Genomic DNA, 17988 nt, shown 5'->3' with positions numbered 1-17988 from the left:
GGACTAAGGGATGGGATTTCCTGGTGGTGAAGCACATCCTGGATCTGCCATCTGCCTGATCCCCAGCACACCAAAAGTGCCTTGTCTGCCTGAGTCCTCCTTGTCACGAGGTGCCTGAAAACAAAACGAGGGAATAAACAGAAAGCTAGCATGATAGTAGCCTCCGTCACTGTATGTGTAATCACTTGTATTTTAGAAAAAATGTTCATTGCCTTTAACTTTACAATCATTTAATTAGAACACATATTTTTCTTTTAAAAATCCATAAAAAGTAAAAATCTTTAATAAAATACCACTGAATTGGTATTACTGTATTTTTTTTTAAAGTTTGTATATGTGGAGGGGATTAGTTACAGAGTTTTCTTTGTTGTGTCAATCACAGTTTCATGTATTGACTTTACTCAAAAGGAAGTATACTTGCTCCAGGTTAGTGGTATTTTGTGGTTGTTTGATGTGTAGAACCAGTGATAGAGTCTAGTGCCTAGTCTTGACAGGCATCTCTTACGTGCCCTAGGAAAGCATGACCTGCTAACCTATGTAGTCCAGACTCAAGGAGAACTGGACTTTGAGTTTTATCTTGTGAGTTCTCATTTGCTTCCAATATATATATATATGTTAAAAACCATAGGAGATTGTAATCCAATACTATAATTACTTATTGCTCAAATTGTTCCAGCTTTGGCTATGGGGAGCCTTTTCAGGTTGGCTCTCATGTTCTTTTGATAAGCCCTATCCTTTTTCTTTTCTTTTTTAAAACTTTTTGGCCGGGTGTGGTGGCTCACGCCTGTAATCCTAGCACTCTGGGAGGCCAAGGCGGATGGATCGCTCGAGATCAGGAGTTTGAGACCAGCCTGAGCAAGAGCGAGACCCTGTCTCTACTAAAAATAGAAAGAAATTATCTGGCCAACTAAAAATATATATAGAAAAAATTAGCCAGACATGGTGGCACATGCCTGTGGTCCCAGCTACTGGGGAGGCTGAGGCAGTAGGATTGCTTAAGCCCAGGAGTTTGAGGTTGCTGTGAACTAGGCTGATGCCATGGCACTCACTCTAGCCCAGGCAACAAAGCGAGACTCTGTCTCAAAAAAAAAAAAAAAAAAAAAAACTTTTTGACACTATAAGATTTTCTAGGCTCATCTTGTATTTTCCCTGCCCCAGGCCTAGATTCTTCCATTTCTTTAAGGAGCCCTGGTTCATTTTATTGGAGAAAGGTATTTAGAGAACACGATCTTGGCACTGGGTTGCTCACTGCTACTAGGCATCCTGAGCTAGTGTGTGTATATGCCAACCCCTCTCATCTATCTCACTCAATTTATCTTCCTGTCTTTCTATTCAACAACCCTGAAGACATATTGATATAAATAAATGACTAAGTGAATATATAAATTGGGATGAAGGGACAATTCTTCCTCATAGAAGAATTTCAAATAATAAATGTAGGAGGAATGAGGGGAATAGACAGTCATCATTAGAATACTATAATAATTTCTGTAGGCAGGATCCACTCATGAATGCTAAAATAAATGAGTGAAACCTTAAAGAGAAACAGTATTTCTGCATAGCCTATAAAATATTAATTATTGGAGCCAGGCACGGTGGCTCATGCCTGTAATCCCAGTGACTTGGGAGGCTGAGGCAGGAGGATCGCTTGAGGCCAGGAATTCAAGATCAGCCAGGGCAACATAATGAGACCCTGTCTCAAAAAAAGAAAGAAAGAAAGAACGGAAAAAGAAAAAAGATTAGCTGGATGTGGTGGTATGTGACTGTAGTCCCAGCTACTTGGGAGGCTGAGGCAGGAAGATTGCTTGAGCCCAGGAGTTCGAGGCTGCAGTGAACTATGATCATACTACTGCACTCCAGCCTGGGTGACAGAACAAGACCCTGTCTATAAAATTTTTTTTTAATTTTTAAAATATTAATTATCTCCCCCAAATAGTAATTTTAATTACTATTTATTGCTATTAATAATAAATACTAGTAGTATGAAGATTTTAACATATATGTTCACAAATTATTTGATATTCCTTTCTGTAGTACATAGGGCTTAATTTCTTTCCCCTTGTGTGTGAGCTGGACGTAGTGACTTGCTTCTAAATAGTAGAAAATAGAAAGGGAAAAATAGTAACTTTACAGTGAGAAACCTGGCAGGTACCACCTTAACTAAATAATCAAGGTTTCATCAGACAAGCCCAAATTGAGGAACAGTCTGCAAAATACCTGTCCAGTATTCCTCAAAACTATCAAGGTAATAAAAAAGAAAGAAAGACTGAGGCACTGGCACAGATTGGAAGTGCTAAGGGGACATGACAACGTAATTGTAATGTGGTATTCTGGATCCTGGAAGACAAAAGACGTTAGTAAGAAAAACTGGGGAAACCTGAAAAAAGTCCTTAGTTTAGCTAATAGTGTTGTACCAATGTTAATTTCTTACCTTTTAACATTTCATTTTATTTTATTTTATTTTATATATATTTTTAGAGACAGAGTCTTACTGTGTTGCCCAGGCTGGAGTACAGTGGTACAATTACAGCTCACTGTGACCTTGAACTCCTGGGCTCAAGCAGTCCTCCCTCCTCAGCCTCCCAAAGTGCTGGGATTACAGATGTGAGCCACTGTACCAGGCCTAAAATTTTTTATTTTTTATTGTTAGAGACGAGATCTCACTATGTTGCCCAGGCTGAGTGCGTTTGCTATTTACAGATGTGATCATAGTGCACTATAGCCCCAAACTCTTGGGCTCGAGCGATCCTCCTGCCTCAGCCTCATGAGTAGCTGGGACTATGGGTGTGAACCACTGCACCCAGCTTAATTTCATAAATGTTATGTAAAATGTTAACAATAGGAGAAGTTGGGTGAAAGGGACTCTGCACTGTCATTGCAACTCTTCCGTAAGTCTAAAATAAGTCCAAATAAAGTAAAAAACAAAGCAAAACAAGCAATCGAAAAGCAAGCATAGATCTGGAATGATTCACATTGCTCATAAGCTTCCATTGGTAAAGGTATTGCTGTTATTTCTGATTTCTGAGAAGAAATTACTGTAAGTTTCTTCTAGAAAGACAACTGCTTTTCGTGTCATCTCTAGGGATGAGATTGCTAATATGGTAAGTCCTCACTTAATGTCATCAATAGGTTCTTGGAAACTGTGTCTTTAAGCCAAATGACATAAAACAAAACCAATTTTTTTTATCTCATCGACATTATAACAAAACAGTCTTGAAGGAGACGATGTTATTCAAGGACTTGCTGTACGTTTCACTTAATGTTTGCATTTTCCAAGAACCTATTCATGACATTAAGGGAGGACTTACTATAATTTATTGGATGTTCCAGTGTCACTGATATGTGATCCACAAATTTAATGCTGTTCTTTATTTTTGTTTTTGAACTATGAAAATCATATTTCTAGCTTTTAGAGTTCTGAGTATCTATCATCATTATTAAACAGTTTAATCTTATTCATTTAAAGAATAATTTCAAAGTTAATTTTAGGTACCTTTAAAAATTCCTTTCTGCTCACTTCTCATTGTCTAAATGAATACTGAGCGTTACCTTGCACAGCTGTGTGGGTGGTGTGGGGACGATGAAGCATTAACAGAGGAAGATCACACCGAATCACTTGGGTAGAATGAGGCTGGTATTTGGAGTCATTGACCCCCACTCCCTCCAAGTTTTACTTCCACTCCTTTCCTTTTGCTTTAATTGAAAATAGAAATTAATGGATTATGCAATAATCTTTGCTAATATGAAATTCAGGTAGAATTAGGAAAAAAAGCACATGCATTACTACTATATCAGGAAGGGTACTTTCAGCCTCTGAGGACTGTTTTCCTTTGAGTTACTTAAAGCCTTAGTTTAGGGCTAACGAAGTTAATTACCTGCCTAAGGCCTGCAACAAGACCAACTCCTCTTGATATCTTTTTTGGTATATCCTCAGAATTTTCTTCCGCCTCTACTCACCAAAAGTATACAATTAAGAAGAGCCTCTCTTTTGCTATGATTTTATTCTGTATTTTTCCTACAGAAATATTAAAAAGAAATGTAATGGGTCTCTTTTTAAAAAAATTCCTAGTCTTGATATTTGTAGGATCTCTCTTTGTGCCTTGAAGTAATAATATTAGCACATGTGTGCTAAACCAGTCAGCATAGGGTTACTAGCTCTGACTCTAAAGTTTGAAGTAGCAGCTCTGCCACTGTTAATGTGACCTTGAACAATTCTTAATTTCCCTGTGCCTCAGTTTGTCTTTATTTATACAATGGGGATAACCACAGTATCTACGTCATAAGGTTGTTTTGAAAGTCCAATTAAATAACTCAGGTAAAGCACTTAGTGCAGTACTGGCGCACAGTGATAAAGCAACTTGCCATATAAATCAGCTATTCGGTAACAGATCGTGCAAGTTAGTACAGCTTGAAGACAATTTTGAAGTAACAAAGATCATAGCAGTTGTTCACTATGTATCTGGTGTCATGAACAGTACTACGTGAACGATACACATGTTATTTAATCTTCACTGCAACCCCAGGAGAAAGATGCTGTTGTTGCTGTCTTTCAGACTAAGGAACTGAGGTTTAGAGAGATCAAGTTTCCCACTCTGACCATTGCCACCAAGCTGGCAAGTAGTAGAACCAAGTCTGAAACCCAAGTCTGTGTAGGTCCAGAGCCTGTATTCTTCCCAGTGTTCTGCCTGGCTACAGACTGTAATGCCACCGTCAGATCTAGACAGGGTACACAGTTTTTCTCAAGTCACATCACTAAACAATCTTCAAATTACTTTTACAAAAATAAAAAGTTTGCTGTGTAAGGTTATAAATAAAAACAAAGGTGAGAAATTCAAAAAGACTTCTCACTAAAAGCCTTTTCTTTTCACTTAAAAAGAATATAATATGGAATACACCCTAGGTCCTTGCAGGCAGAATTACCAACCCTTCAATTTTTATTTAATCTATACCTCCACCCAATCCCCTTCCCCTCCTTGGTCATTATTGTATGTCTCAGTATAGCTGGGACTGCTAAAACAAATTACTGTACACTGGGTGGCTTAAACAACAGACATTTATTTCTCACAGTTCTGGGGCTAGAAAGTCCAAGGTCAAGGTGCCAGCAGATCTGGTGTCTGGAGAGACCTGCTTCATGACTTGCAGGTGGTCCTCTTCTTGCTGTGTCCTCACATGGCAGAGAGCAGACAGAAGGGAAGCAAGCTCTTTCCAGTCTCTTCTTGTACGAGCCCTAATCCCATCACGAGGGCGCCACTCTCATGACCTAATTACCTCCCCAAGGCCCCACATCCTAATACCAACCCATTGGGGCTTAGAGTTTCAACATATGAATTTTGGAGTACACAAGCATGCAGTCGATAACATTATACAATTCTTTTTTTTGTTAAAAGTAAAACTTGCATACATTGAAGAGCAAATAGCTTAACTGTACAATTTTGGCAAATAGTTTTTCCTATGTAATCAAGATATAGAACATTTCTATCACCCTAGAAAGTTCTTTCATTTTCCTTTTCAGTCAGTTTCCTACTCCATTCCAGGTAACCATTATTCTGTTTTGTTTTTTTTTCTTTATCGTTTTCTAGAAATTCATATTAAATGGAATCTCACGGTATATGCTCTTGTGTCCAGGTCCTTTAACTTAGCATCAGGTCTTTGAGATTCATCCTTATTGTTGTATTGGTAGTTGATACCTTTTTAATGCTTAGTAGTATTCATTCCAATGTATAACTACAACACAATTTGTTTATCTATTCTATTGTTAATGGACTTTTGGATTGTTTCCAATTTGCCATGAAATTCTACTTCTTGTAGATGTATGTTTTCATTTTTCTTAGGCATTTACTTAGAAATAATTGAATCACTGGGTCAAATCACTAGGTAGGTATATGTTTAACTTTATAAGAAACTGCCAAATCTTTTTCCAAAGTGATGTAGCTTTTTATATTTCTACCAGCAAAGAATAAAAGTTCTAGTTGCTTCGTATCCTCAACAGCATTTGGTGGTGTTAGTCTTTTAAATTTATGCCATTCTGGTGAGAGTGTGGCGTTATCTCATTGTGGTTTTAGTTTCCGCTTCCCTGATGACTAATGATGATGAATACTTATTCATGTGTTTTTTGGCCATTTATGTATCTTCCTTTGTTCAAGTTTTTTGCCCATTTAAAAAATTAGGCTGTTTGTCTTTTATTGAGTTATAGAAGTTCTTTATATATCCTGTATATAAGCCTTTTATCAGATAGGTTTTGCAGTTAATTTCTCCAAGTCTGTGGTTTGCCTATCCATTTTCTCTTTGGTATCTTTTGATGTGCAGAAGTTCTAATGTCAGTTAAGTCCAATTTATGGAATTATTTTTTTTCTTTTATGGTTATTGTTTTCTATTCTCTGTCTTAGAAGTCTTTCCCTACCTCCAAGTCGTGAAGATACTCTCCTCTGTATTCTTCTGAAAACCATCCCGTTTTAACTTTTATGGTTAGGGCTGTGATCCATCTTGAATTAATTTTTTTATGGTGTGAGGTATGGATCAAGCATCATTTTTTTTTTTTTTACCCCAAATGGATATCCAGTTGTTCCAACACCATTTGTTAAAAAGACTTTCCTTTCTCCCATTGGATTGCTTTGTCAAAAGCCAATTGACTACAAAAGTGTAGGTCTGTTTTGTACTCTCTATTCTGTTTCATTGATCTCTTTGACTATCCTTATGTCAATACCATATTGGTTTTGTTTTTTTTCTGAGATAGAGTCTCTGTTGCCCTGGCTAGAGTGCTGTGGCATCAGCCTAGCTCACAGCAACCTCAAACTCCTATTCTCAAGTGATCCTCCTGCCTCAGCCTCCCGAGTCGCTGGGACTACAGGCATGCGCCACCATGCCTGGCTAATTTTTTCTGTATATATTTTTAGTTGTCCGGCTAATTTCTTTTTATTTTTAGTAGAGATAGGGTCTTGCTCTTGCTCAGGCTGGTCTCGAACTTCTGACCTCGAGCGATCCTCCTGCCTTGGCCTCCCAGAGTGCTAGGATTACAGGTGTGAGCCACCGTGCCTGGCCTTCCCCTAACTTTTGACAACTAAAAATGTCTCCAGACATTGTCAAGTGTCCCCTGGGGGGCAAAATCCTCCCCAGTTGACAACTACTGACCTACAGCATGCCACAGGCAGAGGTGTGACAGTTACTAGGTGGAGTGGTGGGACTTCTTCAGCATCCTTGTCCTGAATCGGACCCCTCTGGGTGTGGGACCACGAATAAAAGCCTTGGTGGCCTCTTCCCCATGCAGATCCCAGGGACGGAGCTCAAGAGATGCTCTGTAATTGCATACGTGCCCCCAAAGAAATGTTTGACATGATTTTTTTTTCCCTTTTGCCTCATCGGTACTTTTATTCACCTCCCCTGCTCCAAAGAGAAAAAAGCTATTTCCATTTGTCACTGAGAGGATGGTCTGCAGTGATATGTTCTCTGGAACCCTAGTTCTACAGAACGGTAACTACATAGTATGTAAAGAAAGGATCCAGGGCCAAAGTGTTTGGTTAATGTTTGTTTAAATAAAGACACACTGTTCTCTTTATTTTGCAGCATTTTTGAGAGCTTTTAGTATCAATTATAAATTATGGCTCTCCAAGGACTAGAGTAGTCCCATTTATCAAGCTTTTTGAATGTGCAATTTCCTCACAAAGCATTTCCCAGAGAAATAATGTTCCACTGGACACATTTTGGGAAGCACTGTGTAGAGGCACTAAGGCAGGCACTGGCTCCGTGGGCCAGGGTGCTGGTGAGGAGTGGGGGTGGGGGGTATTAAGCCTGGGAGGCGTGGGATGATGTAATTAAATAGACAAGATTTTGATCCGGTCCCTGTACACACCAATATGGCCATGATGGTTATTAGAATATCGAACAACTCATATTTTAGTTGGTGAATGGCTGATGTCCTGAGCCCACTGAGTGCTGCCTGGCCCCTTGCCCAGCATTTCCCAGACCTCCCCTAGGGTTAGTGCTGCCTTTAGGACTTGGCTTCAGCATTGTGGGCTGTGTCTTTTCTGATTGTTTGTTGACCTGGGGTGCAGGTTGCTAACATTCTGAATACCATCCTGAGTGTGAGGGAGGAAATAGGGGGTAGTAACAAAAGAGGAGCCTAAAACTTTTAGTTGGAAATGATCTTAAAGTATTCAGGCTATTATATCAGGCTCCCATTTGTTGGCTCTCTTGAGAGTGACCTAAAAAATTTAGCTATATGGATTTAAAACTACATAATATAATTGGGTATAACCACTCTCTGAGTAACCAAATGCTGAGTTTTCTACTATATGTTAAAAGTTGGCAGAGCAGCATTTTGCCAGTTGAAAGAAAGAATACTTCTACAATTAGTTCCTTTTGGAGCCTCTGAGATGGAAGTCCCTGGTGGATCAAGTCGTTGGATTGGATATGACCTCACAGGCCCGCCATATTGAGGTGTATCTGTTGAGAGGGGTCTGTCTGGAGGGCAGTGGCAGCCAGCCTCAGGCCTTGGGCCTGACTACGGTTGTGTTAGCATGATTTGTGTCAGGCAGAGCACTCCTCATAAAGAAGAGCCTGCAATAAGACACATCTGCCAATAGCACACTTGTCACCAGGTGAATGAAATGGAGAAAAAGTCTAGCCATCACTGAAGATGGGAAGGAGTGGGGGGTCTAGTCCTTGAACTTTGAAATGCTTATTTTCAGAGCATTTCATTGTTCAGTTGGGCAGTTCCCATAAACTAATACATTTTAATTACTAACCTTAATAATCTTACTAATAAATTTAATCAGAAATTTTAATATCTATTTCTACACTTATTAATAAATGTGAAGGAAATTATCAAGGATTATTTCAGGATCTTTGATGAGAAAAACTTTAATATATGTTCTAAGCTATAAGAACTTTGATTTTTGCAAAAAATGATAAAAAACATAAAAGAAGAACTTTGATTTTTATAAGATAATGCAGAAATGAGATATACATGCTTACCTTTAGTTTCTAATGGGAGAAATAAAACCTGATTAACTTGCTCAAAATATTTGTGAGTTTTTGAATTGTAATCGTACATAATAAATAATGACTTAATAACCCTAGTTTTAGAGTTGACCTGAATTGTAAAGTAGTTCTTTATTTGTGCTTACACGGTAGCATTGAGCAAGTGAACAATCTACGAGAGATACAAGCACTGAGGCGCCTGCACCCACACCCAAACATTCTTACGCTGCATGAAGTGGTTTTGTAAGTATATCTGGAGCATGAAAAGTTATCTAAATTTGCTAAAAATGCTAAATCTCTTTTTAGGAAAGAAAACCATGGTAGGCATTTTAAGTATTTGCTTTGTAGCTCAGAGAGTAACAATTTTGACTTCATCTTAAATCACATTTTTATTTGGACAAATGTGTATCTGATTCCTAATATGGAAATGTTTCGATGACTCCATATCGTAAAAGCATACAAACCGTGCAGAGTTTGTCTCTTGTAGCTCAGTTCGGCTTCTGCACCCTTGAGTGTGAATGACTTACTGGGAAAGCACCGTTGTGTTATTTCAGGGATTGTGTGTTTTCACTTTGTCTCCGCCAGTTACCATTTCTACACAGTCTTTCTTAGTATAATTGATATCATTTCTGGGTATTTAAAAATTTCTCTTCTAATTATAGAATAGTTTCCATAAGGTTTACCTACCAATCAAGAAGGCAGAGCACAGCTTGTGCCTTGGTGCCTGCGCAGGCCTGGGAACCCTTCTCCCTGGCAGCTCCGTGCTGTGCTTCTGGGCCTCAGTGAAACAGGGAGTCAGGCTGCAGGGTTTCGGGACCTGGAGTGGCACTGCCGCTCTGAGAAGGTGTATCTCAGTGTAGAAGTCTCACTGCAGCTCTGGGGGGAGCCTGACCATAAAGTCAGCCAAGCAACTCATCTCTGCCAATTAAAGTCCAGTAGATTTTAATCAGAGGATGGAACAGTTTTAAACTCGAAATGTCTTGTCATAGCTGTGTGGCTTCCTGGCCTACAGTGTTCTTAGAAGTCAGTTTGGGCCAGGTCCGGAGATTGCAGTTTGCATGTAGTAGTCACAACACTGCGTGTATGTCATGTGCTTCACATGTACTTTACAAAGCACTTCTGTCCAGAATCTCACGAGGCCTCGTAATAGTCAAGAGGTAGTGGGACCCCTTCCAGCCAGACTGGAGGAACCCAGAGCAGGCTCCCCTGCTCCAGGCTCAGAACATTCTTTAAGGGCCTGCTTGAACTCAGGAGAAGCTGGTAGCTCAGCCAGAAGCCTCTGTTCCCACCCAGTGTCAGGCTTAGACGTCACACAGGTGTGGTGTGATGCCTCTTTCTCTCTCTTTTTCTCCTGACTAGTTTTGGGTTTTGTTCTCCCATTGTAATTTATCCCAATTACATGGAAATAATTCAGGTAAATTAAAGCCAAATTTGCAGTCATAGAACATGAATTAATTTCTTTTTCCATTTATTGTTTTGCTTAGCCAACTCCCCAAACTTTTTTCTTCTTTTTGCTGACAGTGAATTTTTTTTTTTTTTTTTTTTTTTGAGACAGAGTGTCGCATTGTTGCCCTGGCTAGAGTGAGTGCCGTGGCGTCAGCCTAGCTCACAGCAACCTCAAACTCCTGGGCTTAAGCAATCCTCCTGCCTCAGCCTCCCGAGTAGCTGGGACTACAGGCATGAGCCACCATGCCCGGCTAATTTTTTCTATATATATTTTAGTTGGCCAGATAATTTCTTTCTATTTTTAGTAGAGACGGGGTCTCGCTCTTGCTCAGGCTGGTCTCGAACTCCTGACCTTGAGCGATCCACCCGCCTCGGCCTCCCAAAGTGCTAGGATTACAGGCGTGAGCCACCGCGCCCGGCCTGACAGTGAATTTTGTATTTTCAAGACATACCTCTTTTTTTAAAAAAGGACGTTTAGAATTTTGCTCAAAGTAGGATTTTACTAGTATTTTAAATTAATTTTACCTGAAATATTGATTTAAAAGCAAAGCCTCTACTGTTTCAGTAATTATACTGCAGTCTTTGATGTAGAAGTGCCTCATGTTTACCAGAAATGTTTACAAATGAATTAAATATTTGATTATATTTTCTGATTAAGACAAGAAAAATCATTTTAAAAACCTGCTTTCTTCTTCAGTGACAGAAAATCTGGTTCTCTTGCACTAATATGTGAACTTATGGACATGAATATTTATGAGCTAATACGAGGTATGTAGAATAATTTGAAAGCTAATCTGAGATCCTCTTTAAGGCTTATAGTTCATATATGTTTGATGTAGTTCTCAAAATCATTAGTCACCATAGTGCAGCAGTTATATATAAACATACAAGACTACTTCACTCACAGGGAGGCATTTTTCTGGCAATGTCATCTACTCAGAACATGGCTGCAAACAAGAAGCAAAGCCACAAGGCCCACTGGGTGACCATTGGATTTGGGCAAAGACGGTGCTGAAGGCAGCAGGGGCAGCTGCATGGCAGAGCACCCCCAGCCTGGGCCTCTCTCACCATGAGTCATGTGCCCTCGGGCCCGTCTGACTCTGAGGGTCGCTCTTCTTCCCAGTCTCTGCTGTTGCTGGACACGCTGTTCTATGCCTCAAAATAAGGCAGAGCTTCCCTCCAAATAATCCCTCACTAGAGGGAATTGCCTGGTATTTGGATCTTTACGAAGCCTCCTAAATTCCAGGATGCTCATTCATCTCTCTTTTTTTTGAACACTAAAGCACTGTTTAGGACACACATTCACCTGAGACAGCCCTGGGCAGGGTGCTTATGGAGGTCTCCTGAGGGGACCAGGAGAAGAGGAGGTAGGCAGCCAGCCCACGCTGAGCAAATGTTCCTGAGCATCTACTCTCATGGTTGTGTTAGCTGTCAGGACAAAGGATCCTTGTAGATATCACTAAGACAGCAGCACAGCAAATATTAAATTTTATAGATCACATTATACCTAGAGGACAAATAAAAAAAATCAACTGCCCTACTGTCATGGGAGTGACTACTTATGACTTGGAATCAAATTTTAGTGACAGCATCATAGATGATTTTAAAACTGAATTATCATAGGTTAGGCCAAACTGAAGATGATGTGCTATGGAAAACTCAGTAAGCTATTTTTGTGATGAAGAAGATACTAATGTTGAAAAATACATATGAAGAATTCAAATAGGCCGGGCGCGGTGGCTCACGCCTGTAATCCTAGCACTCTGGGAGGCCGAGGCAGGTGGATGGCTCAAGGTCAGGAGTTCGAGACCAGCCTGAGCAAGAGCGAGAACCCATCTCTACTAAAAATAGAAAGAAATTATATGGACAACTAAAAAAATATATATAGAAAAATTAGCCGGGCATAGTGGCGCATGCCTGTAGTCCCAGCTACTAGGGAGGCTGAGGCAGTAGGATCGCTTAAGCCGAGGAGTCTGAGGTTGCTGTGAGCTAAGCTGATGCCACGGCACTCACTCTAGCCTGGGCAACAAAGTGAGACTCTGTCTCAAAAAAAAAAAAAAGAGTTCAAATAAAATTATTTTTATTAAGTGGAAGAGTGGAAAAAAAGCATTGTATCAAAATTAATGTATTTTATTAAATGATTTAAAGTGTGTGTGATAGTAAATTACTAATAAAATAAATAGTATAAGCAGACAAGTTTTTCTATATCCATAAAAGTTCATATATATATGTTGGTCAGTAAACTTTTGGATCTTTTTGGGAAAACAGGAGATTGCTTCATATCTGAGAATATGTGGTATTTCTTATAAGTTATAGGCTTTGTGCATGTTATTCATAGGTAAGCCCCTCACTTAGTAATCTATTTAAACTTATTTTAAGTACAATTCTAACAAACTTAGTTGTCTGGTTTCTTGGTCTAGAACCATTAAAAATAGAGTTGTTAGACAGAAGAAGCTTCTAGAACTTGGCACACCGGCAGTAGCAGAAAGTGACAGGTGATAGTCCATTAATGGGGTAGGAGACTGAAGACATAAAACATGTACATGAGAACCAAAAAAATGAGGGCAGTCTGGGCAAACAGCTGTCAGCTTCCAGATTTCCCCAGATTGGCTAGAGACAGCACAGGCATGTTAATGACTGTGCAAACCACACCACCTCAGTAAACACTGATTACTGAAGTGGGAAAGTGAATAAATGTTTTTAAGATTCCTGTTTAAAATGGTTACAGGCTGGGCACAGTGGCTGATGCCCGTAATCCCAGCACCCTGAGAGGCTGAGACAGGAGGATCATTTGAGGCCACGAGTTCAAGGCTGCAGTGAGCTCTGATAGTGCCACTGCACTTGCCTGGGCAACAGAGCGAGATCCCATCTCAAAAAAAAATAATAAAATAAAATGTTATGATAGAAAAGAGTTTTATGTTCAAGGAATAAACCTCATTTAGCTGGAAATTTACTTATTAAGCTTCTTATTCCAAATAGCCTGGATAAATGAGGTATTCTTCTGTAGATTTTTCACTTTCATCTTTTATGTGTGTGTGTGTATGTGTGTGTGTGTATCTAACAGAGTATCAGGATATGTTATCAAATGCAGCTGAGCACCATGAAATTTTATTAGGTTATTTATAATACTCTTTTTTACCAATAAGCCAACAATTCACTTTTTAAAGAACCTACATAATCATAGCTGGGCACAGTGGTGCCTGCTTGTAGTTCCAACTACTTGGGCGCCTGAGGCGGGAGAATCACTTGAGCCCAGAATTTCAAGGCTGCAGTGACCTTGGATCACACTAGTGCACCCCAGCCTGGCGACGAAGTGAAGTCTTTTCTCTTAAAACAAAACAAACCTACATTAATTGCTTCCGTTGTTTAGTAATAATTCTCTTGGCATAAGAAATATATCTTGTATTAGAATTCCTCTTTTGTTGTCACCATTGAGACAGGGTCTCGCTCTAGTGCAGTGGTGCGATCATAGGTCACTGCAACCTCAAACTCCTGGGCACAAGCAATCCTCCTGCCGCAGTCTCCCAAGTAGCTGGGACTACAGGTATGCACTAGCCCGTACAGCCAATTTTTCTATTTTTTGTAGAGATGGGATCTTGCTCTTGGTCAAGCTGGTCTCGAACTCCTGGCCCCAAGCGATTCTCCCACCTTAGCTTCCGAAAGTGCTAGGATTATAAGTGTGAGCCATTGCACCTGGCTCTTGTATTAGAAGCCTTATTGTTCCTTCCTAGAGTGTGATATTTTAAAACTCAAGGGGAGGGTAGAATTTCCAGCAAGTTGGTATGTATTTAGACATTTAAGAGAGCTTTGTTTAGAATAAATATCTTTAATTTTCAGTAGTAGGGGAATTGTATAATTGGGGAAACTGAATTCATTTTTTTGATATGTATGTACAGAGATTGTAGAAAATAGACTAGTATAGATCAACAGACATTCATTCGTTACGTGAGTGTTGAGTGTCTTTCATAGGCCAGGTGATGTGTTCAATGTACTGAACCTAAGATGCTGTTAGCGATATGGAGTATCTCAGGTTCAAGATACTATAACATGGGGTAAACAGCTAACAGGGATTGTCATGTACTAACTATTAAAATATGCATCCCGATTTCATAGTAAAATGTGAAAAAAAGTATCTTAGAATTGATGAAATATAGTGATAATAATAACAATAGCTAACAGTTCATAGTTCATGAATATCAGACACTGTTCTTTTTTTTTTTTTTTTTTTTTTTTTGAGACAGAGTCTCGCTCTGTTGCCCTGGCTAGAGTGCCATGGCGTCAGCCTAGCTCACAGCAACCTCAAACTCCTGGGCTCAAGTGATCTTCCTGCCTCAGCCTCCCAAGCAGCTAGGACTACAGGCACACACCACCATGCCCAGCTAATTTTTTCTATATATACGTTTTTAGTTGTCCAGCTAATTTCTTTCTATTTTTTAGTAGAGATGGGGTCTTGCTCTTGCTTAGGCTGATCTCGAACTCCTGACCTCGAGCAATCCTCCCACCTCGGCCTCCCAGAGTGCTAGGATTACAGGCGTGAGCCACCGTGCCCGGCCCAGACACTGTTCTTAACACTTAATGCAATTAAGTCATTTTATCCTCACAACAACCCTATAAGTAGATATCATTACTGTCCTCATTTTAAAAATGAGGAATTGAGGCACAGAGAGATAAATAACTTGTCCAAGTTTATGTACCTAGTAAATGGTAGAGCTGAAGTTTGAATTTAGCCTGATTCTAGATTGCACGTTCTTTTTTTAACTTTTTTTTTAGCAGTAGGGCCTCGCTCTACTCCCCAGGCTGGAGTACAGTGGTGGGATCATAGGTCACTGCAGCCTCAAACTCCTGGGCTCAAGCGATCCTCCTGACTCTACAGGTGCACTCTACCACACCCGGCTGATTATTCTTATTTTTTTTGTAGAGACAGGATCTCCCTATGTTACCCAGGTTTGTGTTGAACTCCTAGCCTCAAGTGATCCTCCCACTTTGGCCTCCTAAAATGTGGGGATTACAGGTGTGTGCCACCACACCCAGCCTAGAGTGCATGTTCTGCCTCTTGACAACCCTATGTGATTGGCACTATTATTATCATTCCCATTTTACAGATGAGGAAATCAAGGCTTGAAGAATTAAGTAATAATCCAAAATTAAGCTGTTAATAAATGTCAGTCCAGGACTTAAACTCAAGTCTAAATTTGAAACCTTAACCAGTAAGCTCTATTGCTGTCCGGGTCTCTTCCCTGGCCCTGTGCTGGTGCCTCAAGTGAATAGGCACTTACTCATATTTGCTCTTGTTCATGAGGACGGTCATTTATTAAAAACAAAATCAATCACTAAAGCTTTTGCTACCAGAATGGCAATTCTTTTTTTTTTTTTTGAGACAGAATCTCACTCTTTTGCCCTGGCTAGAGTGCCGTGGCATCAGCCTAGCTCAGAGCAACCTCAAACTCCTGGGCTTAAGCGATCCTACTGCCTCAGCCTCCCAAGTAGCTGGGACTACAGGCATGTGCCACCATGCCCAGCTAATTTTTTTCTATATATATTTTTAGCTATCTAAATTATTTCTTTCTATTTTTAGTAGAGACGGGGATCTTGCTCTTGCTCAGGCTGGTCTCGAACTCCTGACCTCGAACGATTCTCCCGCCTCGGCCTCGCAGAGTGCTAGGATTACAGGCGTGAGCCACCGCGCCTGGCCAGAATGGCAGTTCTTGTGACTTAAGTTACTACTCTCTGGGACTGATGTCTGACCTTCAAAAAAGAAAAAAAATAAAAATAAAGAAAAAGTTACTACTCTCTTAGGTTGTTAGACTATTGAGTAGCACTATATTTACTATAGCATTTACTAAATAATGAGATAATAATGAAAATAAGGGAATGAACACACATTCTTTATTGAGTTGTCTGCTCATGTGCAAGGTCTAGCAGGACCCAAGAAGATAGAGAAGAAGCATATAAGATGTGGGTTTTTTATATTTAAAGGTTATATAGTCTATTGTGCACATAAACTACATGAAAGTGAATCATTAGAGAAATCAATCACTGGGGCAGTTTTCCCTTTGTCTCACAGGAGTCATAGGAAGCGGAGGTGACTGTGGGCTAGGGAAGTACAGGCTTACCTGGAGGAGTGGTAGAGTTAGACAAGTGCAGGAGAGGGTCTCTCATTCATGGTGCCATGTCATGGGCTATTCTAGAGGCAGGGACACAGTAGGAAATGTGACAGCACAGGTCCCACCCGTGTGGCGCTCACACTCTGATGATGAGAGACAGACAATAAACAAGTAAAGAATTGATCAGGAATTCCAGACAGGAGTAAGTGTTGTGAGCAAGACAGGCCAGTGTCAGACAGTGATGCGGACAGAGTATTCCAGGAGGAGGGACAGCCCTCTAAGGCTGCTGTGAGGGACGAGGCCCATGTGGCTGGAGGACATGGAGGAGAGTCGTAGCAAATGAGATAGGCAGGCAGAGGGGGTAGGGGTGGGGCTGGTAGGACCAGGATACAAATTTGTGTTATTCTTAGTTCAATGGGAAGTCACTAACGGGTTTTAAAGAAGGCGAGAGGTGGCTTTCAGTTGGTGTTTATAGTCCAGTGTTTCTAACACTGTAGCAGAAGACCAGTTGTTTTACTTCTGATCTACTGCGGGCCATAATTTTTATAAAATACGATACAAATGAATTACCAGAAAAATGATCATGTGCTTAGATATCATAGCAATGTCAAATTGCTATAAACACTTCTAAACAGTTATTCTTAATTTTCGTCATCTCCTCTTAGACCAGTAACAAATAGTCCCTGGACTGGGATCAGTTGTGGACTATGCTTTGAGTAACACCTCTTTAGAAGGACTTCTCCAGTTGCTATTTAAAGAATAAATGGGGCCATTGGGCCAAATGGCGGTCGAGAAAAACCACCAGCCAGAGTCTCTCTGCAAGAAAGATAGATTTTAGAAGAAAGTGAAAAAAATAAACAGGCAGACAAACATAGATCAGATGAGGGTAGGAAAGAAGGGTGCCTGAAACTACAGGAGACTCCACGGGAAGAAGTTGCAGAGGAGAACTGCAGGGAGAAAGGCCCCTGAGAGGGTTGGAGACCAGTGACAGGGGTTGTTGCCCTATTCAATAATGGTGCTGGAAAAATTGGACAGCCACATGCAGAAGAATGAAACAGGACCTCTACCTCTCACCACTTACAAAAATTAATTCAAAATGGATAAAAGAATTAAATGTAATTAATGCATGAAGGCGTAAGAATTCTAGAGGAAAATGTAGAAAAAACTCTTCTAGATATCGGCCTAGGCAAAGAATTTATGACCAAGACCCAATGGCAATCAGAGCAACAATAAAAATAAATAAATGAGATTTCACTAAACTCAAAAGCTTCTACACAGTTAAAGAAACAATCAAGAGGGCAAATAGACAACCTACAGAGTGGGAGAAAATATTTGCAAGCTGTACATCTGATAAAGGGCTATTAACCAGAATCTACAAAGAACTCAAGCAAATTAGCAAGAAAACAAACAAATAACCTCATAAATAAGTGAACAGTAGGCATGAAGATATTCAAAAGAAGAT

The 17988-nt window shown here is 40.1% G+C and overlaps 1 protein-coding gene across 1 annotated transcript in view; it reads left to right on the top strand.

Annotated features, from left to right (window-relative positions):
• MOK (MOK protein kinase) overlaps positions 1 to 17988 on the top strand; it is a 48672-nt gene that overhangs the window by 16598 nt on the left and 14086 nt on the right. The window contains exons 3-4 of the mRNA XM_069465313.1: positions 9130 to 9219; positions 11120 to 11190. Coding sequence (XP_069321414.1) covers positions 9130 to 9219; positions 11120 to 11190 — 161 coding nt within the window. The remainder of the gene's footprint in view (positions 1 to 9129; positions 9220 to 11119; positions 11191 to 17988) is intronic.

The sequence above is a fragment of the Eulemur rufifrons genome, chromosome 2 (assembly GCF_041146395.1).
Source record: "Eulemur rufifrons isolate Redbay chromosome 2, OSU_ERuf_1, whole genome shotgun sequence".
NCBI classification, from domain to species: domain Eukaryota; kingdom Metazoa; phylum Chordata; class Mammalia; order Primates; family Lemuridae; genus Eulemur; species Eulemur rufifrons.
The sequence above is the reverse complement of the archived record's forward strand: the minus strand, read 5'-3'. Positions and strand labels throughout refer to the sequence as shown.